Source organism: Pinus tabuliformis, chromosome 9 (genome assembly GCF_031772625.1).
Source record: "Pinus tabuliformis cultivar Carrire ecotype Pingquan chromosome 9, CPIR1, whole genome shotgun sequence".
NCBI lineage: Eukaryota > Viridiplantae > Streptophyta > Pinopsida > Pinales > Pinaceae > Pinus > Pinus tabuliformis.
In genome coordinates this window covers 282,929,580-282,955,775 of record NC_142307.1, presented here as the reverse complement: position 1 = coordinate 282,955,775, position 26,196 = coordinate 282,929,580, and the positions used below count along the sequence as shown (strand labels likewise).

Genomic DNA, 26,196 nt, shown 5'->3' with positions numbered 1-26,196 from the left:
ATTTCATTGAAATCTACATGCGTGTTTCACACTGTTTTATCAACCATGGAAAAAAAACTCAACATTTTTACATTTCCTATGCCCAACATGAAAGTTATGGTAGCTGACAGTAAGAAAATTGAAAAGGTAGGGAAATGCCATAAAGTCAAATTACAAATTCAAGACTATAATCTAGAATCTTCGATATACACTGTACCGTTAAGAGGAGTGGATGTGGTCCTAGGTATCCAATGGCTTCAAACTCTAGCTACTTACTTTGCCAAACATCAAAAGCAATTCATAAAATTTAAATGGGAAGGGCATAAATACAAGTTATATGGGTTCCAGCCCCCCTGAGAATCAAATTGAATCATCATCCCAGATGATGAAAGTGGTTCGGAAGGAAGCACCAGCTTATTTAGTACAGTGTCATCAATTAGAAATGTTAGCTTCAAATCTGGTCAACGAAGAAGCATCAGAAGTCCAAGAGCTAATTCAAAAGCACGAAAAAGTATTCCACGATCTTCCAACGAAGTTGCCTCCTAAAAGAGAAATCAAACATACAATCGAAGTCAAATCTGGATCAAATCCCTTTAACATCAAGCCGTATCGATATCCACATCATCAAAAAACCGAAATTGAAAGATTAGTCCATGATCTTTTAAAATGTGGCATTATCACAAAAAGTAGAAGTTCGTATGCATCTCCAGTTATATTAGTTGGAAAGAAAGATGGATCATTCATATTATGCGTCGATTATCAAGGACTAAACAAAATAGCAATTAAAAACAAGTTTCCAATCCCTTTTATCGATGAAATGTTGGATGAACTACATGGAGCTAAATACTTCTCAAAATTGGACTTAAGGTCAACGCATAACCAAATCAAAATTAGGTGGGAAGACATAGCAAAAATTGTGTTCCGAACCCATGAAGGTCATTACACGTTTAAAGTAATGCCTTGTGGTTTAACCAATGCACTAGCAACATTCTAAGCTACTATGAACGAGCTATTCCATCCATATTTAATGAAGTTTGTGTTAGTGTTCTTTGATGACATTCTAATTTATAGTAAAACATGGAAGGAGCACCTACAACGTTTGGAGCAAGTTCTTACTATATTAGAAGAGCATTAATTCTATGCCAAGAAGTCCAAATGCACTTTTGGGAAATAAAAATTACAGTATCTCGAACATGTAATATCCAAGGAAGGAGTAAAAGTAGATCCTAATAAGATCAAGGCTATAAGGGAATGGCCCAAACCAGTTAATATCTCCAAGCTAAGAGGATTCTTAGGATTGACCGGGTATTATCGAAGATTTATAAAAAACTATGCCCATATAACCACACCCCTAACGAACCTTCTAAAGAAGAACTCATTTCGATGGAATGATGAAGCAAAAAAGTGTTTTGAAGACTTGAAGGAAGTTATGTCTAATGCCCCTGTATTGGCAACTCTAGACTTCTCAAAACCATTTGTAATTGAGTGTGATGCTTCAGGTTTTGGCATAGGAGCAGTACTAATGCAAGATGGTCACCCAATTACGTTTGAAAGCAGGAAGCTCAATAAGAAAGAACGTCTCAAGTCTACATACAACAAGGAAATGCTTGCTATTATGCACGCATTAGCCAAATGGAGACAATATCTCTTGGGAAGTAAGTTCTTAATACGAACAGATCATAATAGTCTTCAGCATCTCCTCCAGCAGAAAACGCTATCTACAGAACAACAAAAATGGATTGAAAAAATCGTTGCCTTCAACATGGATATATTACACAAAAAAGGGAAAGATAACGTAGTAGCTAATGCTCTGTCTAGGAAAGACGAAGAAACATCATTACTTGCAGTGTCAGTTGTTGTTCCTGAATGGCTTAATGAGATTCGAAGTGAATATGCAAAAGATCCAGAAACAAGTGTTATAATCAATAACCTTCCTCATAATTCAAAATTTGAATGGAAAAACGATATTCTATGGTACAAAGGAAGAATTTATCCGAGTTCAAACTCCAAATTTAAGGCCAAGATTCTCAAAGAGTCGCATGATCCACTGTCGGTCGGACATGTAGGATTCTTTAAAACCTACTATAATGCACGTCAGTCATTCTTTGGGAGGGAATGAACAATGATATTCAAAAATATGTCGTAGAATGCGATAAATACCAGAGGAATAAAAATGAAAATATTATAACACCTGGGCTACTTCATCCTTTAAATATCCCAAATAAAAAATGGGAAGAAATGTCAATGGACTTTATCAAAGGTTTACGGGTTTCTGATAGTAAGGATAAAATTATTGTAGTAGTCGACAGACTCCCCAAGTATGCTCACTTTATTGGAACGAGGAAATCAAACTCAGCAAAACAAATAGCTAAGATATTTTGCAAAAAGGTTTACAAATTACATGGATTTCCCAAGGTCATTGTGAGCGATAGAGATGCCAAATTCAAGGGTGATTTTTGGAAAGAATTTTTCAAACATATAGGAACCTTCCTCAACATGAGTTCAGCCTACCATCCTCAAATAGATGGCCAAACAGAGGTTGTCAATAAATGTTTAGAAACCTACCTACGTTATTATGCCACAAACAAACAAAATAAGTGGGCTCAGTGGTTACATCTCGCTGAATGGTGGTACAATTCTACTTACCATACGTCAGCGAAAATGAGTCCATTTCAAGCTCTGTACGGTTACGAACCTCTAAAATGGAAGGACTTTGCTATCATCGAGACGAAACTTCTAGCTGTTGAAGACCAGTTAGAAGAAAATCAAAAGGTCGTCCAAACCATGAAAGAAAATCTAAATAATTCAAGAAATCGTATGAAGCAGCAAGCTGACCAAAACAGAACAGAGAGAGAATTTGAAGTTGGAGAATGGGTATTTGTTAAACTTCAGCCTTACAAGCAGTTGTCCTTAAAACAGAAGGGAAAAAACAAATTGGCACCAAGGTTTTATGGACCGTACCAGATCAACAAGAAGATCAACCAAGTAGCATACAGTTTAAGCCTTCCTGATAAAAGTCGTGTTCACAACGTTTTCCATGTATCTTGCCTTAAAAAGGCACTTGGCGAACATCAGTCAGCACAATCAACACTTCTGACTTTAGATGACGAAGGAAGGGTCATTCTAGAACCAGAAGGTATTATCTCCATTAGGAAAAAAAAGTTGTGATCACAAGTAATCAAAGAATACCTGATCAAGTGGAAGGACTTACCAGAAGAAGAAGCTTCTTGGGAGACAGAAGTGTTTCGTCAACAACGCCCGTCATTACATATACTTTGAGGACAAATCATCTTTTCAAGAAGGAGGCAATGTTATGTAAAAGTTAATTTGTAACTATTAGTCAATTAGGCAAAGGACATGATTCACCAAGAGGCACCCAAGGCAGTATTTAAGCCAGGGGCCTCCCACACTTGTAACCATCATTGATTCATTCAAATATTAATTGTGATCACAAGTAATCAAAGAATACCTGATCAAGTGGAAGGACTTACCAGAAGAAGAAGCTTCTTGGGAGACAGAAGTGTTTCGTCAACAACGCCCGTCATTACATATACTTTGAGGACAAAGCATCTTTTCAAGAAGGAGGCAATGTTATGTAAAAGTTAATCTGTAACTATTAGTCAATTAGGCAAGGGGCATGATTCACCAAGAGGCACCCTAGGCAGTATTTAAGCCAGGGGCCTCCCACACTTGTAACCATCATTCATTCATTCAAATATTAATAAAATTATTTCTTCTGTCAATCACTGAGCGTGTTTTCTCCATTGTATGTGAGGAAATTTGCATTATTGTGACTCAAATCTTATCGGCCTGTTTAGTAAATCATTGTTTGTCTTCAAAAATTTAAATTTCAGTAAATTATCATAAACTTGTAAAACAAAAACAACAAAATATCCAGATATAGAAAGAAAAATGGGAGATTCAGATCACTATTGTGCAAAATGACAGTAGATAAGAAAAGTGTAATGAGAATGGGCATATTGAAACGTTGAACGTACTTTGAAAAAACCAAGAATTACAGAAACCCGAGTAGCATCGGATGCTGCAGAAAATCCTGCACTCTGCAAATCAGAGTCACACAAACAAATTAAATGCTGTCATAGCATCTTGTATGACTTACATAGCCTTATGAAGTTAAAGTTAACAACTCTTCTACCTGAAGAATTGAAGCTGCATAGTACAGTACACTTGGTTGCCCCGTTATCTGAAAAATAAAAATATGTTATAACTTACAGACTAGTCATAAATTCATATATTAAAGTCAAATATTCCAATTGAAAGTCTCAATGTTCAGTCAGCATCAGAGACACTTTATGAGAAAACTCCCTGCCAATGGTTACAGAGTTACAGACTCCACCATAGGAAAGGAAAATGATTGTAACACTAATACCTGCTGAAAAAACACCAAACCTCCTCCAATTATGAAAGCCTTCAAACTCTTTCCTTGAAAAATCTCCCAGAAATTAGCTTCCCCATCTTGATCTTCAAACGAAGATTGTAACGATCTCAAAGTTTCTTTTATTTGTACATCACTAGCTGTGTCACCCATAGGCCGACCTCTTAATCTGCTTAATGCAAAAATTGCTCTCTCTTTCAGTTCTTCCATGTTGCCTTTACCCTGCACAGCCTGGAGAAGAAGCCAACGAGGGGATGGTGGCAACCACCACATGCCAATACCCAAGATTACAGCAATTGGTGTGCTCAAGCCATACATGTATCGCCAGCCACCAATCACATCAATTTCTAGATTACCCATTAAGTAACCAAGCTGCATAACAAAAATCATTTCAAGATAAGCGTTTCCACTTCAGTGGTTTGATATACTTAACATAAACAAAATAATAATATAAGCGCCATGGTGGCAGTTACCAAGATTCCCAGAACTATGAAAAGTTCCTTCAAGGATACAAGTGTTCCACGAATCTGAGATGGAGAAGTCTCAGAAATGTATAAAGGAGCTGCATGCATAGCCTGTTAAATGCAAATAGTTAGAAGCAATACTGTCTCCTCTTTTCAGGCGATTGGACATCCCACAAACCAGATTGTTTGCTTTAAAACTGTAGAAACAAAAACATGATAATTTCCCATAAGTTGAATAGCAAGCCATCGTGAGCATTATATACTCAATTTAGAAAAATTTGACAGTTATGCAAATACAGGACAATGTATAAGTTATCCAATTGGTGATTCTTCTAAGGCCAAAGAACTGATTTACAAACATAAGTTACTTTTATATGATTTTCTGTGTCCTCTTTTGAGCAGATGAAACGCTCTATCTGTTGCAGTAAAAACATTTCAGGGCATTACCCTTGTAAGAAGAGAAAAAGGTATGCTTTACCAAACCTATACCAAGTCCAAATAACAGCCGACCAACTATAAGCACAGGAAGTCCAGGTGCCAAAGCTGTGATTAAAGCTCCTGATAAATATAGCACTGCCGCGCTAATTAACTCCCTCCGTCTCCCTTCAGTTAATGAACTCATAACATTAATATTTTATGTTATCAAACTCCATGCTGGTTACACTAGATGTCAATGCTACAGCATGTATTCCTTGTATATGCATGCAATATCGATATGCATATAAAAAATATAATGGAATGCTCTTTCTTAAGATGGAGAAAAGAAAGACCTAGAAAATCTGCCACGTTGAATGCTAGTAGAGAACCACATAAAGCACCATAAAGGGAACCACTAACCTGCATGTAATCAAACAATGTTGAGTGCCAAGACGAGCAAAAAAAAGAATTGTAAAAACTAGTAAGCTAGCAACTTACTAAACGAAGGGAGTATTTTACAAAATTTTACTGAAACAACCAGATGCTTGAAACTATTCTTTTGATTGAACAATGCATAAAATTCACAACAATTCACAATTAGAGCAATTAATCTCACCACCAGACCAGTTTGAATAGATGATAGATTGTACCAGGTCGTCCCACTCAATTCAGCCGACTGCAAAAATTCCAATTAGTCATCCCAACAAAAAAGTTCATGATAAAATAAAAACAATAATTAGACCCACGATATTACATAAAATAATTAAAAAGTTGGTTCACAGATAACATTGTGATTAATGCAATATCCAGACTTTATTATATCATCCTATGTTTGCTTTCCTATTCAACTTCTTGCCTAAATTTTGAATCTCCACACAATTGAAACCTACAAGGGCAAAGGATGTAGGATGGAATGTCTCCAAAATTTGAGATTTAATTCACACTGCACAGTTTAATTTCATTTTTCTTCAAGAGGTGTGGTAAGAAAGGCACTTGAACTGGTTGAAACCTGAAAGTGATATGAGAATAACAAGGAAACATGCTATCTCTAGCCAGATTTATACAAGCTACGTGAGGAAGTTTTTCACTTGAAAGCTGTTTAGGGGACAAGCAAACAAGTCAATCTCAGACAAGGCACAAGGAATTTTAGACAATTCAACCTATTGCAATCTTTTTGAAGAAAGAGAGAACCTGAGATGGAACTTATATCAGAAATCAAAAAGCTTAGGTGAATCGAACTAGAAAATACAGCAAGTCATATACAAAATGTCTATATGCCAAGGCTACTCCTAAAAGCTAAAAGATAAAGAGATACAAGGGAAAATGAAAGAAATTGAGTAGGAATGAGTTAACCATAGAAAGCCCTACTCCACAATAGATATCTTGGTAGATGTAGAGAATGCAGCAGAACCATCTCCATCTCCATCAATTGGTATCAAAGTAAAAAATCAAGGCCTAAGAATGCCCTTTGAGGAATGCCTAAGGTTGAGAAGATCTATCTAGGTGATCCTGGGAGGAGCAGCTCAAGGGTTGTGAATTGTTGATTTTTGTAGCATCGTATGCGTTCTAGCCAAGAAATTTGGTGGGGAGGCTGGAATACATGTATTTTCCAAAACCCATAAATCGTTTCTGGAAATTCCACCTAGAGACAACTTAATTAAAATAATTAATCTTTTTTAATGGTACCTAAGTCTAAACCTAGGAAATTTGATTAATTAAAGGACATTAATCAAGTCATGGTGAGAATCTTTTAGAAGAACACATGGATCGATTTCTAGATAATCATAGCCATTGATTATGTTTTAGTCTTGGTCGTTGAAGCCTCAACGAAAGATTATAAGAAGAAATTCGATGGGGGTTGGAGAACACACTTGGAGTCACCAGAAATTCGATTTTGCTGGGAAATCGATTTCCAGAGTAGCAGCTGTGAGTTGTCGAAGGTGATTCAGTAAAGTTGAAGCAGTGAGAGAGGGGCAGGGATAGTAAGGTCGGAAGGAAGTTTTTCCATTCCTGTGAGTGCATGGAAGAGAGATAGAAAAATCCACAGAGAGGTTGACGCAGTGAGAGAGGCTAACGCAGTGAGAGAGGCAGTGCAAAGCTTCAGAAGGAGATCTATATTTTGCTGAGGAGAAGTCAAAACTCAGTGCCAGAAGCCGGAGTGTGATCCCGAAGGCCAAGAAGATTGAGTTTCCAGAGTAGCATCTGATAAGTTAGCAAGAGAGACGTTGGTCCGCGCTAGGTGACGTAGAGGCAACAAGGAGCAGCTCATCTTGAGCCAAGGTCAGTGTCGGATCACCAGTGGAAGTGAGATTTTTCTCACTAGACTTCTGTCAGTCATTTTCTCTGTATGGAAAGCTAGATTTGAGCTTCCATAGATTTGTACTCAAATTTACTACTGCATAATAATAAAACCCTTAGTTGTTGCACCGGTTTTCCCAAGTTGGGTTTTTCTAGGGACATTGGTCCAAAAATAACGGTGTATTATTGTGTGTGTGCATCTATTCTTCTAGTGTTTTTATTTCTTCTGCAGTATTGTATATGTGAAGGTTGCAGCGTATTAGTTTTGGTATTTACCGTAGAAGGTAGTAAATAATTTGTTCAAGTTATTTAACAAATAGAAGAATCTTAATCAGTGGTCGCAGTAGGCTTTGGGGTTTTCCGAATTTTCACATGGTATCAGAGCACAGATAGAAGTCAGAGAGCTCAATAGTAGAAGAGGAGAAGGAGGTTCGAATTCCTGCATAGGCAGTAGTTCGAAACCCTCAAGAAGCAGCTCAGTCCTTGAGCTAGGAGGGTCAATTTCTGAGGAAGATTTATTTCTTTGAAAGAGTCAACAGAAAATAGATTTTCCAAATCATAGGTTACCAAAGGCAGAGGGAGACATAGTATTTTTCCTTCCAGAGCAGATCTTCAACTGGGACAGTTATTTTGCAGCAATTTACTAGTGCAAAATAGCGTCAGGAGGAAGGAAGAGCACACACTAAGGGAATTATTTTCTTAGGGGACTTCTAGCCCAAAAGTTTGAATTTTCCTAGCAGAGAAGCAGTAACTATGAGCAGATTTGCCCACTCCAGCAGGGAGTGCAAAAAGCCAGTCAACAACGGCGTAGAGGAGAAGAGAAGGAATTTGACATTTTTGTAGAGATGGCATCAGTGGGGCTCAGAGATCAGGATTGGTTGGACAAAGCCTCCAACTACATGATCTGGAAGGCAAGGATTTCCTGTCTTCTAGATGAGTACGATCTCAAAGCTTATATCATGTTGAAGTTTCCAAGTTTACTTAATTTAGAAACCCTTTATGCACTTTTCCTAATTTATTCCTACCTACTTGTTAATTTTTCTTTAACAAGTTATTTACAAAGTAAATACTGAAAATAAACACCAGTGCATGCTCAACATATTACAGATTAGCAACTAAAAGGAACAAGAACAAACACACCACATGACACCAATATTTTTGGACCAATGTCCCCGAAAAAACCCAATGCAGGAAAACTGATGCAGCTATCTGAGGGTTTTCTTATTAAGCAATATCAGAGTACAATCGGGGTGTCGTAATTGGCCTACCCAACCGAGAATTTCCTTAGCAACTATACCTCACAGTTTGAGAGAAATCTCCTGGCTGAAACCCCGGAAAACCCTTCCGACAGCTCTTAGCACAAAACTGCTCCTGCAACCCCAGTGTCTGCCCAATCTGGACTGCGTCAGCCCCTCTCTATCTCACGATGGCCCTATGTCAGCCCCAGGAGACCCAGCGTCAGCTCTGGGAGCCTCTGCGTCAGCTACGATGGCCTCTTTGGTGCTCTGCGCAGCACTTGGCTGCCTCTGCATGGTCCTGTGTGAGCCCCTGCTGGCTCTGCATCACCCTCCTTGGCTGTTGTGCTGCTCTCCCGGCACAATCTCTGCCTTCTCTGTTTCTCTGTACTCAATGCCCCTCAGTTGCTTTCCCGATCACTGATTCTATCTCTCTTAGCAAACCCTGCTCTAGAGAATAGATTCACTGATCATCTGGTGTATTCTCCAAGTGACCCTCAAGCCTCCTCTTATAGTTTTCCTGTTGACATCTCAACGGCCGAGATTAAGTCCCTAATCAATGGCTAAGATTAGATCTGGCCTGATCCATATATTTTGGACCATTTTAACACATATTCATATTAATACACATTAATATTTTATTTTCCCTAAGTTTAGACTTAGGGACTCCATTAAAAATATTAGTTATTTTAATATCTCCTGATTTGTATAGAATCTGCCCAAACCCTTTTTGGGTATTGGAGATCTCATGTACCCCAACCTCTCCACCAAATTTCGTGGCTAGAGCACATCTGATGCTACCCCAAATCAACACTCCCTCTTAGCGAGGACTGTGCTCTAGCAATACTTCTCACTGAGTATTACTCTGATCATCAGGCATCGGTACCTGTCCTGATGCTAGGCCTTCCTACCCAACATCCTCTGCACTGCTACATCTTATACTGCTGCGCATGGTTCTGCCACTGCCACTGCTACGTTTGTATGACAACTCCCTCTACATCCATGTTGTTGTAGCCTGCTGGTCCTTTCTCCCAGCACTGCATCTGCATTGCACCTCCTCTCATCATGTTGCATCGTGCTGCCCACTGCTGCACTGCAACTCAGTTACTGAGAAGTAATTGATCTCCCAATTTGACCTCCCTGTTGGGCTAGAGACACCCACTGATGCTGAAGCTCCCTTTGTCGCTGACAAGTGCTCTCTCTCTGACCTCTACATTGCTGCAACAACTCCCTGCATCTCGCATCGTTGCACGCCTCTCTGTGCCATCCAGCACTACTGCAACACTCCTATGCCTCTCGCACTACTGCAGCCTGCTAGCCTCGCATTATCTCAAGACTCCTGCATTGTAGCTCTCTCTGCTGCTCCATCCGCATCCGTCTCTACCTGACTCAGCGAGTGCTGCTACTCCTCGTCGAGGCTCCCATAGCAAGGTCTAATCCAAGAGGCTGGGTACCTCAAGAATCCTGCCCCTCATCGCCTGTAGTCCGCCTGACTACAACTCGATGTCTCCGCATTTCCACTCAAGTGGCGTGTGTGCACTCATGGCACAGTCATCATCTATCAAAACTTCCTTCTCTGCCCGTGCTGGCACTGCCTTAGTCTCGAAAGACTCTCCCTTACTCTCCTTCCTTGGACACTAGGTCGCATAATGACCCATCTCCCCACAATGGAAGCACTTGATCTTGGAGAGATATTTCTTCTTCCACTTCTCTTGTTTTCCCTCAGATGCTAGGGCCATATCCTCCTCCTCCTGCTTGACCTTGATCCCTTTTCTGTTGCTACATGTCTTCAACTGTCGTCTGATCTCTTCTTGGCGAAGAGCTGCCCACATCTCGTCCCAAGGTAAGAGAGTCCCTCTACCCAGGATACTCTGGACAAACACTTCCCAATCTTCTGAAACAACATGCAGGGTTGTCCTCACCATAAGCTCTTGATCCGGTGTCGCTCCTATAGCAGTCAACTAGTCTCGGACCTCATTCAACCCTTCGAGGAAGGTGTCAATAGATTGACCCTTCTTCATCTGATACAACCTCATCTGGTTCTCGAGCAACATTCTTCTCTGCACAAAAGTATGCTGGTACAGGTTCTTGAGAACCTCCCACATCTCAACTATCGTTTCCTTCTTGGCTATATGTGGTACCACATGATCCTTGACCCCGTCAAGGATAATGCACTTGGCCCTCGCCATCGCCTCTTCGTACCTTTCATTATCATTGCGGTCGACTGGGACAACTACTGCCTTTAAGGCGAAGTTCTTGACACGATTCCTGTCAAGCACTGATAAGATTCTGGCCTTCCAGATTGCGAAGTTCGAAGCTCCATCCAGTCTATCCTGGTCCCTTACCTCGTGTAGTGCCATGACGCTCCTCTAATTCCCTCCTGGAAGTTCTCTGTTCGACTCCTCTAAGTCTGTACTTCCTGTCTGCAAGTTCTTTTCTGGACTCCCACTGAGTCCTGATTTCCCTCCTGGAAATCCTTATGTTGCTTGTTTAGATGCCCCCTACTCTGATCATCTTGTGCAACTGCACTGCTGATCCAGGTTCCTCGGCTAGAAACCCTCGGTAACAACTCCTCTATCCCTGCTCTGTCAAGTACTATTATGACTACAGTACCTCACCAGCTCCACTCTACAATATTTCTGCAGCCTTCTAGACTCTAGCAACTGCCTCTCTGTGAACTGCGTCAGCCCCTCTTTGCCCCACACTGGGTCTACGTCACCCCAGATGGGTTTGCGTCAGCCCTAGGATGCCTTGCGTCAGCCCTCTGGCTTTCTACGTCAACAACGTTGGCCTCTCTAAGGCTCTGCGCAATTCCCAGCTTCCTCTACATGGCTCTGGCTAGCTCTGTGTCACACTTCTTGGCTTTTCCGCTGCTACAAACAACTTTTGTCACCTCGAGACAACTGTTCTCTGCTGCTATTGCTCCGCTCAGTTGATGTCTTTTAGTCCTCCTGTGATTTGCAATCATGCTCCGATACCATGTTGAAGTTTCTGAGTTTACTGAATTTAGAAACCCTTCATGCACTTTTCCTGATTTATTCCTATCTACTTGTTAATTTTTCTTTAACAAGTTATTTACAAGGTAAATATTGAAAATAAACACCAGTGCATGCTCAACATATTACAAATCAACAACTAAAAGAAACAAGAACAAACACACCACATGACACCATTATTTTTGGACCAATGTCCCCGGAAAAACCCAATGCGGGAAAACCAATGCAGCTATCTGAGGGTTTTCTTATTAAGCAATATCAGAGTACAATTTGGGTGCCGTAACTGGCCTACCCAACAAAGGATTTCTTTAGCAGCTATACCTCACAGTTTGAGAGAAATCTCCTGGCTAAAACCCCGAAAAAACCTTCAGGCAGCTCCTCAAGACAAAACTGCTCCTGCAACCCCAACGTCTACCCAATCTGGACTGCGTCAGCCCCTCTCTATCTCACGCTGGCCCTACGTCAGCCTTTCTTGGCCTGCGTCAGCCCCAAGAGGCCCTGCGTCAGCTCTGGGAGCCTCTACGTCAGCTACGCTGGCCCCTCTGGTGCTCTACGTAGCACTTGTCTACCTCTGCGTGGCCCTGTGTGAGCCCCTGCTGGCTCTGCGTCACCCTCCTTGGCTGCTACGCTGCGCTCCCGGCACAATCTCTGCCTTCTCTGTTTCTTTGTACTCAATGCCCCTCAGCTGCTCTCTCGATCACTAATTCTATCTCTCTTAGCAAACCCCGCTCTAGAGAATAGAATGATTGATCATCTGGTGTATTCTCCAAGTGACCCTCAAGCCTCCTCTTATACTTTTCCTGTTGACATCTCAACGGCTGAGATTAAGTCTTTAATCAACGGCTAAGATTAGATATGGCTTGATCCATGTCTTTTGGACCATTCTAACACAGATTCATATTAATACACATTAATATTTTATTTTCCCTAAGTTTAGACTTAGGGACTCCATTAAAAATATTAATTATTTTAATATCTCCTGATCTGTTTAGAATCTGCCCAAACCCTTTCTGGGTATTGGAGATCTCATGTGCCCCAACCTCTCCACCAAATTTTGTGGCTAGAGTACATCCGATGCTATCCCAAATCAACATATCAATGGCGTGGTAATTGTACCCGCAGATGCAGATCCGCTTAAGGCCTACAAGAAGGTGATGGCGAAGGCAAAGAGGCTAATATACTGCCTGGCAGACGTGGGAAGCACTTGCTACGCTATGCGAGGGATCTTCCGAGCAGCGGAAGATGTATCTTGAGGAGAATTTGAGATGCACGAGGATGCAGAAAGGGGGGCGCATAGACCCATTTCATACTAGGCTTTAGGATATCCGAGATCAGCTGTCTGCAGTAGGGTCAGCGCCTCAGCCTACTAAGTTGGTGCGGTTTGCTCTAAACAGCGTTTCCAAAGAGTGGCAAGTCTTCGTCCAGAGTATTCTTAGCAGAGAAAAGTTGTCACACTAGGATCGTATGTGGGTTGATCTGTAGCAAGAGGAGATGAGGGGAGATTTGGTGAAGACCACCATCACTGCCAGCAATAGCAGTGGGATGAAGCAAGTAAAGGAAGAGGATAATGTGGCCCTCGCATCAAAGGGGCAGCAGGTGCAGCGCAGGAGGAAGAAGGGCATTTCCAAAGTGAAATGCTTCAGATGTGATGAGCTTGGTCATTACAGCACTCAATGTCCTCTCGGGAAGAAGGACAAGGAGGAGAAGCAGGATCAGCAAGCGACATCCACAGAGATTGACAGGTTGTTCTCCAGATTGGTGGAAGAGTTTACCATGATCACCGAGATACCTCCAGGGATGAGGTGGGGTGATTTGGTTTTGTAGCCCCATAGAACTACAGGATGGGCAGGATTCTTGGGGAGATCCACCTCATGAATCAATACCTTTCTAAAAGAGCCCAAAACATACAGTAGCAGGATGGATCAGTGGCAGTTGGTGCAGTCAGGTGCCAAAGTGACAAATGCAGTAGCTAGTTGTGGCCCATGGGTCAAATGCTGGACAGCGCAGTGCAGAGTTGGTAGCAATGTAGTTGGCATAGAGCAGAGTCAGCAGCAGCGCAGAGGCTTCAGTGATTGCAGAGTCAGCAACACACATACTCCCCCTGTGATTATTGCTCACCCTATCTACAAGCTTTTGATCTTCATCTCCCGATTTCTCTCCTTTGGCATCAATGGCAAAGGCTAACTCCCATGACAAATTATCATTCTCTGATTACCTGCAATATGCCTTTCTCCCTTTAATTGCTTCTCTCCCCTTGCCATGTTATGCCTCTCACAGCTTGGCACAATTGATTCCACCTGTCAATTGCATCACTGAAAAGATTTATCTCTATGACAAAGACAATGAGTCCTTCTGCAAATTGTCCATGACTTTTCTTTCCAAATCTGCTACTACACAAAGCTACGTAATCTATCCACAATGTGGATTACCGCTTGTTGACCACTACGTGTCAACTACCCACAGCAGTACACCCCCTTTTTTCGCAAAAGGGATAGCGCTTGATGGACGTGTCCGTGCCATTTGACTGTCATCATCAGCCTGATCATGTTATGTTGTAAACCCAGTCTGCATGTGTAAATTGTAAATAATCTTAGCAGATCTGAGTCATGTATGTAAATTGCCTAGGCAAACCTAATTTTCTAGTGATAATCTACGTTCCGGAAGGTTTTTTGTCTCACCGATCCATGATCGGTAGAGTTTTCCTTCAGCCTAACCCCAAAGCCGGAATGAATTTTGTCATTAGAATCTTAGGGGAATCCTAGTGTGCTTCGAGTCTATGTAAAAGTAATTTGGAAATAATTCTAACTATTTGGTTAGGTTATTACAAATTGCTTGATCTACTAGATTATATTTGTGTCGCAGAACTGGGTGGTCTATGAGGGTCTATGTCAAATGGGTTTTCCCCCTTGAAATGTAAATTTGTAAAAGTCATGATGTAAAGTGTCTTGAGGGTTAGAAAATGTTTTATCCCCTCATAAGTCCTAGGTCCTAGGTGATTTTTCCAAAGGTTAAGTTCGAGGGTCCAATAAAAATAATAAAAGATATAAATAATAAATAAAAATAATAATAAATAATAAAATTAAAAAAGTTAAAAAATAATAAAAAATAAAAAATAAAATTAAAATTAAAAAAATAAAATAAAATAATAAAATAAGTCAAAATTTGAGAAAATAAATGCAAAATTTAGATTTTTAATATATTAAAATGCATTTAAAAATTTCACCGGATGAGATTAAAAGGGATTTTGATCCTCATCGACGGTCGAGATCATTTTGACATGGATCACTCGAACTAGCCGTTGGGAAATTTTCCTTTAAATAGGGTGTCAGGGGTCATTTGAGATCATTCGATCTGTGAGTCTTGTGCTGAAGAAAGCTCTCTTGTAATCTTTTTCTTGTGCAATAAAGAAAGACTTTGGGGTTGAAATCTTGCTGGTGTTACTCTTCTAAAATGTTGTAAGCTGTTTCATTTTCTGCATAAATTTATTTTCAGCCATTGGTAATAGCTTGATGAAGAGTGATGTTGAACACAGGTATCTTGTTTACTCACTAGGGTTTGAATGGTAATAGAATTTCTGAAAATAATGGCAGGTATCTCCATTGGTTTTGGATTTTACTACTGTTTTTTCCCTCTTTATTGATAGTTAAGGTGATTTGTGCAGGAAAATCTAGATTGTAAAGATCAACGGGTGTTTGGGGAAGTTCTCGTCTTAACTAGCCAACTCCCGAAAAGCATTTTCTGGAAGAGCCCAGCCAGTTTTGATCCTCAGTTTATCATTTAAGTTTATCTTTTGAATGCATGAGAGGTTTTCTGAAGTATCTCATAGCAATGTTTTACAAAACGGACTCGGATTCGGACTCGGCCGAGGATCGACTCGGAAACGGAAACGGAAACGGCAATGACTCGGCCGGCTCGATTTCAATGACTCGGTCGTTGTAAAAAATACATTAAATATTTATTTTTTTTATAAAAAAACATAATTTTAAATATTTTAAACATAATTTTAAAGATTTTCATTCAAGTTTCCAAACACACAACATTATAATATACATGGAAGACAACATATGATCAAAGTAGGCTCATGAACCAATCCATTATATCAAAATGGTACGGTGTACCCAATGGCAATAGTAAATACATAGTCAACTGTAGTCTGTCTGTGTCATACATGATCAAAGACTCAAGAGTCAAAACAAAATACAAATAACCAAGGAGGCTAGTAGCTACTGGCTACTGCCAGAGGAGCCAAGATCATCTCGACCAATCTCTGGATCATCATCATCAGAGCCAGACAAGGAGCCCCATGGCTCCTCCTCATCATCATCGTCTCCAACTGCAACTGTAGAAGTGGTGCCAGTACCAGTACCACTAGGCTGTGAAGCAGATGCAAGCTGAGATAGAGTACAAATGCGGCTGCGCTTCTGTCGTGGCTGAGCAGAGGAAGGCGAAGCACCTACAACTGGAGTCCTACTAGCTGGCTGTGAGACTGACGCTGGTGGATTGGGATCTGCATTCAACTGAACACGCTGCAGTGGATCTCCAACATCAATTTCATCAAGATCCTCATCAGGATCAAACTCTGGTAGACGACTCTCCACTACCCAATCTGATGTTGGATCAATGTCTTCCAACACAATGGGATCTGAATCAGGTCTTTTGTTCAGCAATTGGTTCCGTCTGAGCCGAAGGTTGTATTGGACAAAAACTAGATCATTCAACCGTTTTTGCTCCAAACGGTTTCTCTTCTTTGTGTGAATCCTCTCAAAGACAGACCAATTGCGCTCACACCCAGATGCACTGCAAGTTTGACTCAAAATACGAATTGCAAACCTTTGCAATTCAGGGCACTGGCCACCAAAGGCCTCCCACCATTGTGCTGCAAAAAACATAGGAGTGTAATGAATTATGAGTTAGATGAAGGCTGAAGCTCAACAAAATTACAAATTATATCTAACTTGAAATTGAGAAATTGAAAATTGAAATTTTTGTTTACCTGGCTCATCTGCTTCTCTTGCAATCTTTGCTAGGTTCTTCCCAAAGGTACCTGTTGCATTGCTGAAGGATGTGACCTGCTGATGTATCAGTAGCTGATCAGACTCCGATGGGACCATGCGCTCAATGCAATCAACCAGTCCATCTCTGACCTCCCCCCTCAAAGCTCCTGACTCCTTAGCTTTATAATGATACCGTGGGTTCAAAAAATACCCAGCTGCATGTATAGGGCGATGGAGTTGATTGTTCCATCTTTCATCAATGATTGCCCAAATGGGCCCATACTTTGCCACTCTATCCTTGTATGCTGCCTTTATTTGCTCCTTTGCTTGATCCATAGCCTCATAAATGAAGCCCATAGCCAACCTTTCCCCATCCACCAACCGCAACACCTTAACTAGTGGCTCAGCAACCTTCACAATCTCTGTTGCCTTTCTCCAAAAAGTTTCATCATGGACTTTCCTTCTCAATTCTCTGCCTTCTGGTTTGTTAGACCAACTGCTATTATTCCAATCATCACTGGAAAACATCTTTTGCAAGTTTCTATGTTGGGAAAGCATAGATTGCAATGTCAAAAAATGTGTAGCAAATCTAGTGATGGCAGGCCTAATAATATCCTTGCCTCCAGTGTGTTTCCTCATGATACTCAAAACCAGTGTATGATTGTAGATAAATTTTGTTATGCTTTTGGCATTATCTACAGTGTTTCTGACCCAATCTAATTTCCCAATATCCTCAAGCATGAGGTCTATGCAATGTGCAGCGCATGGGGTCCAAAAGATGGTCTTTTGTTTTTCCTCTAACAGTCTACCAGCAAGAACATAGTTAGAGGCATTGTCTGTGATGATTTGAACAACATTAGCCACCCCCACACCCTGAATAACCTCATCCAATAGCTGAAACAACAAGTGGCCATCTTTTACCTTATCAGATGCATCAACTGATTTTAAAAACATGGTTCCCTGTGGGCAGAAGACAAGAAAGTTTATGATGGTACGGTTTCTTTGATCAGTCCATCCATCTGACATGATGGTACACCCTGTTCTTGCCCATGATTCCTTGAAATCTTGCAAATACTCATTAATTGATGTAATTTCTTTCTGCAAACGAAACCCCCTTAGCTCTTGCATAGTAGGGCCTTTGAAGCCTTTTCCAGCAGCATGTATGGCCTCAAACATAGGCTCATAATATGGTGAACGAGCAGCATTAAAGGGGATATCAGCATCATACCACCATCTAGCTATGTAGTCACAAGCAGTCTCCCTCAATTCTTTCTTCCAATGGTCATCTAAAGTGGGCTGAGAAAGACCTTTACTAACTTCAGGACCATGTGCATCTGATGGAGAGGAGCCTGAGTGAGTGAAAAAACTTTTGATAGTCCCATCACCCTTCATTCTACCCTTTCCCTTATCTTGAACAGAAGCAAAAGAGGGAGGAACATAACGGAAAGGGTTTGATGCATCAGTGTGAGGGATAGAGGAAGAACCCTCAAACTCATAGTGGGGGTTGGCAGCCATCATTTTTTGTATCTCCCTCTTCCTCCCAATTTCAGCCTGTATCTCTTTTTGCCTAGTCTTTTCTTCTTGAAATTTTTCAAAGCTTTCCAACAAAGTCTTTCTAATCTCCCCAATTTCGGGGGATTTACATGCAGTAATATTGCCTTTAATCCCTGCCAAGTGTTGTTTCAGCCTATGAATCCCCCCAGGACCTGACTTAATTTTCCTATGGCAAAACTTGCAACACATCTCATCATCAACCATTTCAACATATGCCCAAGCAGCATCTTTTGCTCTAGGTGCCATTTTTTGACTAGGAAAACAATCTGAAAATGAAAAAAAAAAAAAAAAATTGATTCAATGTTCATTTATTTGACTAAAAACACTCTCTAAGCTATCTTTATATGCACCTAAAATTTAATAAGTAAAAACAGATTTATAGAGGTGGAAAAAAATACCTCCAGGCACAAACTGCCTCCTCAAACTTGCTCCAAAAATCAGCTCCTCAATGCTGCTCCAAATGGCTGCCCAAGAAGCTCCTCACTCCAGCTACAATGCTCCTCCAAGACTCCTCACTGCTGCTCCAAAACAAGCTCAAGAACTGCTCACTAACTCTCAAAGAAGACTCTCACTCAAATGCATAAGACTGCTGTGAGTGAAATGAGAGCATTTGGCTGTCTTAAATAGAGTTTGGGAGGGGGAAATGGACCCCAAATGCATTTAACTAATCACATAAACCTTTTCATGTCCACAAACCCTAACTAAATCAGCTCCAAATCAGCAAAAAAGTAATTTTTTTTAAGTGAAATCGCTGCCCAGCCGGTTCCTATTGGCTCGGCCGTTTTTTGACGGGACCCGGCCGGGTTGACCGGGTCATAGCTGACCCGGTCACCGAGCCGGGTCAAAGGGCCGTTTTGAAATTTTTTTTATCAACCCGGATCGAAACGGCCGTTTCCGTTTCGGTACGGCCGTTTCGTAAAACAATGTCTCATAGTAAATCTAAAATTCTGAAAAATATTACTGTGGATTATTGATAAATCTGGCTGCTTAGAGTCATTAGTTTGTGAATACTATAATTATTTAGTTAAATTTTGGGTTATTTCCTTGCATATTTTGTCTCTGGGTTTTTTGTTTGCAGGTTGCAGGAAGAGTTTCTTGTTGGAAGCCAGATCTAGGCCCTAGAGGGTAAGATCTGGTCTCACAACCAGTTTTTACAGGGACACTGTTTTGTTGTCCAAGGGTTTCAAATTCAGTCACTTTCAGATCTAGAAATTTGTTGCAGGGTTTCCATCAGAAGCAAAGGGAGTTAAAAATTTTAAGATTTCAGAAGAAGTTCCAAACTCCATATTCCTCCATCAAAACCTCACGCAGGTTGTCGCTGCCTCATTCCCTTCACGCAAACCCATCTTCCACCGAGTTGCCTGTCCACCACTGCCAGAAAACCTTGAATCCTCTCCAGCGCTACCTCTTTTCTCTTAACGCATCTGCTCACTCCACGCAATCCACTGTCCGTCCCCTCTACCTGTGCGTGCCACTCCTATTCCACTGCAAATCTCCCTCACGCAGCTCTCTGCCTGCGTCTTCCTTCCCGTTCCTCCTTATTGCGTCCATTTCCACGCATTCTCATTCCCTCCACACTCCTTTTTCCTTCACATCCAGCTCCATCACAGCTTCCATTCTCCCATCGCTGCCCTCTGTCTGCCGTCGAAGCACTCTTCTGCAGCCCATACCTATCACGTTCCTCTTCACGCTGCTCGGCCACCTGCATGTTGCTCCTCACCTGCAATACATTTTTTTTTCCGTCCTGCTCTTCCCATCGAATCTTCGCGGACCTGCACACGCCCACGCACAACGCAAAAAACACTGATACGTATACGATGTGGGTAAGAATTGGGGGTTTTCCATATGCGTTGGTTAGATTTTTGTTTAATTTAGATTCAGATCTTAGTCATTTTGGTTAGGTTTCGATTTTAAATTAAAGTTTAGTTTTATCCATTGTTTTACGAAACGGCCGTACCGAAACGGAAACGGCCGTTTCGTTCCGAGTCAAAAAAAAAATTTGCGAAACGGCCTTTGACCCGGCTCGGTTGACCGGGTCAACTATGACCCGGCCGGTCAGTGACCCGGGTCATAGCTGACCCGGTCAACCCGGCCGGGTCCCGTCAAAAAACGGCCGAGTCAATAGCAGACCGGCTGGGCAGCGATTTAAGTTAAAAAAAATTACTTTTTTGCTGATTTGGAGCTGAGGATGTGTGAAGATTAGTTGACAAGTTCTTAGCAGTAGAAGAAGTTGCAGATTGCAAGCTTGATTGAAGACACCAGTGACTCTTCCTCATTTAGGACATCAGTGACCTTGATCTTGATATAACAATAACCATGACAGTGACATTGATACGCACCAGTAATCTTGTTATATTACAGTGACCCTGTGGCAGAATCCTTACAGTGATGTTATCTCTATGACAATGATAGCAGAGTTGAGCTGAATCATTGCAAGCTACTAGGGTTGAGCACAATTCTTAATTCAGAATTTGGATTGGCTTGCTAGTAAAGGAGTTAAGAGTGATGTGTGACAGTCCCCTGTATAGCAATAACCTTGATATGGCAGTGATAGTTGGGCAGTGTGTGCAATGATAGTAGCATGTTTGATGTGGCAATAATCTAGCATAACGGTGACATTGATGTTGGATAGTGAAACTTGCTGATTGTCGGATTGACATGATTGATGACAGCGATATGTGATTGACGGTGATGATGACTGTAATGAAAATAGTGAGATTATGATAGTCCCTTCTTGACAGTAGTGTGCAAGCAACAATAACATGAGTGGAGGTGGCATAACAGAAACAGTGGCAGCAGTAGCAGCAACAAAGGACAGTTGGAGCAGTGGTAGCAGGGGCAGTATGAGGCTTGAGCTTAATGAGTCAAAGAAGGAAGTGGATCACCTCAAAAGCATGTTGCAAGAGGCAAACAATAAGGAAAGCACCTTGACAAACTAGCTCAAGGAAAAGGACCTTTTTAAAATATTTAAAATTATGTTTTTTTATAAAAAAAATAAATATTTAATGTATTTTTTACAACGACCGAGTCATTGAAATCGAGCCGGCCGAGTCATTGCCGTTTCCATTTCCGTTTCCGAGTCGATCCTCGGCCGAGTCCGAATCCGAGTCCGTTTTGTAAAACATTGGTTTTATCTTTGGTTTAGCCGTTAGTTCATATAAATTTTAGATTTATTTCTTTTGTTTTAGTTTTTAGATTTAGATTTCTTTAAATTTAGATTTAATTTTTTGAAGTTTGATTTTAAAAATAATATCAAAAATAAATCATAAAAATTAAAACTTAAAAAAGGCATAAGGAATTATTTTTTCTTTTATTTAGTTTTAGAATTAAATTTTAAATTTAGATTAGTTTAATATTTGAGTTTTAAGTTAGGTTTTAGTTTTAGTTTATTTGCTTTTTCACTTGGTTTAGTTTAGTGTTAATAATTTTTAAGTTTTATTTACTCTAATTTTTGCTTAGCTCATTTTTTTTTTTAATTATAAAAAGGGTACCAAAAAAGTTCCTTTATGGTTTAGGACTTAAATTTGGTTTAAATTTAGATTAGATTAATATTTAAGATTTTGAGTTATTTTGTTTAGTTTTTCTTTTAATTAAAAAAATATAAAAAATAAAAAATATATAAAAATTTTGAAATATTTTTGTGTCGCATTTAGTCTTAGCATATTTTGTCACGTTTCCAAATTTTGGTGTATTTTTCTAAGGCTAATAGATTTTTGATGTGGGATTAATATTTATCATTTTTATGTGGATAAACATGCTTAAATGTTCATTTGAAGATTAGCTATATGAAAGTGATAATTGGTCAGCGTTTAAAATTGTGTGGTTATTTAAAGTATTTAATCTTTTAAATTTTAATTGCTGAAATATTGTTAAGGCATTGAGCATTTATCAATTACCTCACATTTGGTAAAAATAATCTTTGTTTGGGTTATTTGATGATAAATGATTGTTAATGGTGGAATTACAAAGTTCATATTTCTGCAGCATTTGATAAACAATTATTTAATCATTAACTCCATAAGGCACTGGTACATTAACTTCTAAAATCAATCAGGTGCTAATTTGCCTTGCTGTGTCTCCCAACCCAACTGGTCCACAGTTGGTCATCCTTTATCCCATAGGGTCTACCCCACTTAGCCTCGGGAGACGGCTTAAATGGAGAGATCGGGGATCAGGGTGACAGCCCCCGGTCTAAGCGTTGTCATGACAATCTGTGCGACAACACCGCTCTGACAACTTCTTCATTTCTGCCACTCCAAATCAAATTGTCGAAAGATAGATCTTCAAATTTGCAACCACTGCTACTTAGACTCCCCCTCTTCAACATTCACAAGACAGGGAGTCTTCAAGTTGGACTATTCATAATAATGTATGAACCAGTCTGCAGTTGGATCATCCTGAACCTTGACATCTTCCATTGTACCTGTAAATTCATCATGGCCTTGTGACTTTACAAATCTTGAGAGCATAACTGCTGAGATTTTTTCATTCACCTAATCTTCTTGCTTTTATTTTCTTTTGCAAACCTTCTTGTACCTAATATTAGAATTCTCTTTAAGGGAAGATTCCATCATGTATTTGCAATCACGAGCTATATGTCCATAGTTATGGCATTTGAATCATTCTACATGATACTTGAAGGATTGAGCAATTGACATATACTTTCTGTTGAAGGGGATATTTGAACTTTGAACATTTGCCTTGTGTTACTGCAAACTTGCTCTTAGGGTTTTGATAATGACCTTGATAATCATTCCATCCATAAGCTTTGCAATACCTAGCCTTATGCCCATAATTTGTACATGAAAAAAAGTAATTCAAAAACATATGAGTGTACATGGATGAGATGGCTTGCCTCAACGATATGAATCTTTTGAAGTCGTTCATCCTTGGAGGGGGTTTAGCCCTTTGTTGTTTTTCAGCATCTTCAATCTCCTTTTGGCTTCCACATTGACTTGACCTTTGAAGGATGATGCCAAGCTTTTCTTCAATCACGCTCTTTGGGGGTTTGGAACTTGTGCCTTCAATGCATGGAGCTTCACTTGTTTCGACACATGAGGATTTCCGGCTACTGGGGATGACATATTCTTCCTTCTTTAGCACCTAAGTCTTTATTACTTCTTTGGTTCTTCTTGCTTCTTCAAGTTGGGTCTTCAAGGAGATGATCTCTTCTTCAAATTTTCTTTCCTGTTGACTGAAATCAGCTTCAAGCTTGTTCAATTTCTCGAATCTTTCCTTGAGATGACTTGTCAAAATACCTTCTCTTCTTTCTGCTTCTTGTAGCTTATTACTTAACCGAGCCACTTCTTGTTCCTTTTCATTAATGACATGATCCTTCTTTTCAGTGTCCTGCAACTGTTCCTTAAGCCTGTTTATTTCAACTATAAATGCATCAAAATCCTTTTGCTAATGTGTATGTCCTAGCCATCTTTTGCACTTTGATATCCTTTTTATTTTATTTTGTGGCCATGATATGCTCTTTCTTTTTCTTTTAGCTGCATCAACCTCCAAGGGAAAAGTTTCGGGCCCTACCCAGGTATGAGAATGTATGGGTGCCAAATCCCAAAGAACCAATGGTTAGTTGAACCCAAAGAATGGACGTGAGATAAGGGCTTGTAATGTATAACGGAAAGTGGTAAGTATGGAATGGAGATAGATGGAACTGCACTATCTCAATCAAGGCTTCCTGACTAGTTTCCCTCCTATACCCATGGGGCCATTAGGGGAGGTCCCACTAGATTAGGATCGAAGATTAACCCCCCATTTAAGGTGAGGGAATCAGATCATGGTCAAAACTTCTTCTTCTTCCAGGTCACCACATAATCCATATCAAATGTCCAAATACAAACAAACACAAGCACCAGATTGTAAAAAGAATAAAGTACTTTTTGATAAGAAGCCCACTTTCATTCATGTGCTCATGTCGGATAGGTGAGAAGCATATCACTGACACAAGTGACGGATATCTAATGGCATGTCATCAGCTAGTGTTGGCTGTCAAATGCTGCATGGTTGACCAGCTGGATGTGAAGAATGGGAAGGAAAAAAAAAATGTCCAATAGGGTTACCCACACAGGCCAATAACCCCTACTAGGAGGATGCCTCACTTAAGTTACGTGCAAATACACAACTCAAGCTCTCATTTGTATCATTCTGTCTTGTGATCTTCTTGATCTGAAATACAAAGTGTTATAACCCTAAGGGCGCTTAATTTTGGCACTCTCTTCTTATTGGCATATTTCTCTTACACACACTTGTATTTCTATTTTTCAGTATTTTTGTTTGGGTTTTGCACTCTATCTAGGACTAGATCTATCTCTCTATAGAGCACTAGGTGAGGAGGCTAGTTCAGATCTTATTCAATCAATTCTTCCATTGACCCTTATAAATCTCAACAATCCATTCATCTAACCTCGGGGAAAAGACAATCTTAACCTCTAATGAACACAATAAAAGGTGTTGTTGCAATTTAAATACATTTTGCTAATTTTCTCAATAAAACAGATTCTTTAATTACACTTAAAAGACAAGAGATACATAAGACCAGCTGCATTTAAATTTTAAACCGAAACAAAAGAAATCCATTAGTACCTGCAATGAAACAGAGGCACCTGAAGTAGCACCAATATCATAACCAAACAGTACACCTCCCATGGCTGGGAATAGAAATCTGCACAACACATGCCAGATGCATGATGCTTAACTATTACAGAGGAATTCCACAAACATGAAACCTGTACTATTTTAGTTGTCATTTATAAAATGCCAAAAATCTCAAATTCTACTGGTTTTTGTGGCTTTCTTACTATGTTTTCAGTTAAAACAGATGAGTTGAGAAATTTGATTGCTAAAGGTAGGGGTGAACATAATTGAAGACAAAATTGAATTACACGTATGATTCAATACATCGGGACTACATGTGAGATGAATAATACATTATGGAGCAAAATTATTATGCAATTATAGAACAAAAAGGAGGACATTATCTATGATCAGGTAGCAACCCAACAGCAGTGAATCAGCAACAAAATTTAACACTAATCAGACAAAGATAAAACATGGCCATCATCATTTTAAAAGGGTAGTATTCAATAAATTTATTTCTCACATTTATGTTACCATTTAGGGTTACTCCAAATGTGTTTCCACCTTTCTAGGAGAGTGCTATTTATCCTTCCCACATGGCTCAGTTTGGGTGGATGCTTGACCTTGGTTAGAGTACTAGACTGGTGCCCTTATGTAGGAGCTTGTTACCCTAATTGGCATTTTACTAACCCCATTGGGTATGTTACAACAAAATCTAGCACCCCCATAAGATGTAAAGTCCTAGGAATCAAAGGCTAGTTTGTGCAACTGAGGAAGGCTACCCACTGTCACCTCAGTAACTCTTCCTCACACTTTTGGTTGGATCTTCTCCAACTCAAGGGAGCTCCCCTAAATATAGGATTACTAAGGCTATGGAGTGGAGGCTCAAAGTGATTTTGTGAATAGTTAGCCTAAGAAAAACAAATGGTTGTAGGGAAATGGAAAATGAGTGGTGTGAAAAAGCAGTATGATGTCCAATGCCTAGGACCAAGTGCCAATCCATATCTTGGGAAAAATGGAGTCAAATGCCATGGATCTAAGAGGGTTAATGCATGAATTTGCAAGGTAAATAAAGGCTTCTATGCATGCCATAAATCAATTTTAGCTTGCTGAAAATTGATGTAGAAAATTACCCTTGGAGAGCTAGCAGTGCTACTCTAAAACAAAGCCATGAAATTGATGTTATATTGGTTTAAGTAACAACCCAGTTTGTTAGATGCAATTTTGATATAACAATAAACGTAAGAGGGATTTAATCCCTAGATTCAATTATCCAAA

At 40.0% G+C, this 26,196-nt stretch overlaps 2 protein-coding genes across 3 annotated transcripts in view; both read right to left on the bottom strand.

The window, feature by feature from the left end:
* LOC149148278 (D-xylose-proton symporter-like 2) overlaps positions 1-26,196 on the bottom strand; it is a 476,099-nt gene that overhangs the window by 346,042 nt on the left and 103,861 nt on the right. For both annotated transcript variants that reach the window (XM_089437884.1, XM_089437883.1), the window contains exons 3-10: positions 24,925-25,003; positions 5,873-5,932; positions 5,610-5,676; positions 5,318-5,442; positions 4,849-4,950; positions 4,370-4,747; positions 4,136-4,183; positions 3,978-4,040 (exon numbers count right to left, since the gene is read on the bottom strand). In XM_089437884.1, coding sequence (XP_089294010.1) covers positions 3,978-4,040; positions 4,136-4,183; positions 4,370-4,747; positions 4,849-4,950; positions 5,318-5,442; positions 5,610-5,676; positions 5,873-5,932; positions 24,925-25,003 — 922 coding nt within the window. The remainder of the gene's footprint in view (positions 1-3,977; positions 4,041-4,135; positions 4,184-4,369; positions 4,748-4,848; positions 4,951-5,317; positions 5,443-5,609; positions 5,677-5,872; positions 5,933-24,924; positions 25,004-26,196) is intronic.
* LOC149148280 (uncharacterized) lies at positions 15,729-19,080 on the bottom strand. Its single transcript, XM_089437882.1, has 2 exons — positions 16,779-19,080; positions 15,729-16,661 (listed from the first exon to the last, which is right to left on the bottom strand). Exons 1-2 carry the CDS (start codon positions 18,577-18,579, stop codon positions 16,009-16,011), a joined length of 2,454 nt encoding a protein of 817 aa, XP_089294008.1. The 5' UTR covers positions 18,580-19,080; the 3' UTR covers positions 15,729-16,008.

Excerpts from the sequence above, each read along its gene's own strand:
- LOC149148280 (XM_089437882.1), bottom strand. The coding sequence starts at position 18,579 with ATGGCACCTAGAGCAAAAGATGCTGCTTGGGCATATGTTGAAATGGTT. Across the intron at positions 16,662-16,778 it reads AAGAGAAGCAGATGAGCCAG|CACAATGGTGGGAGGCCTTT; the intron begins GTAAACAAAAAT and ends TGTTTTTTGCAG.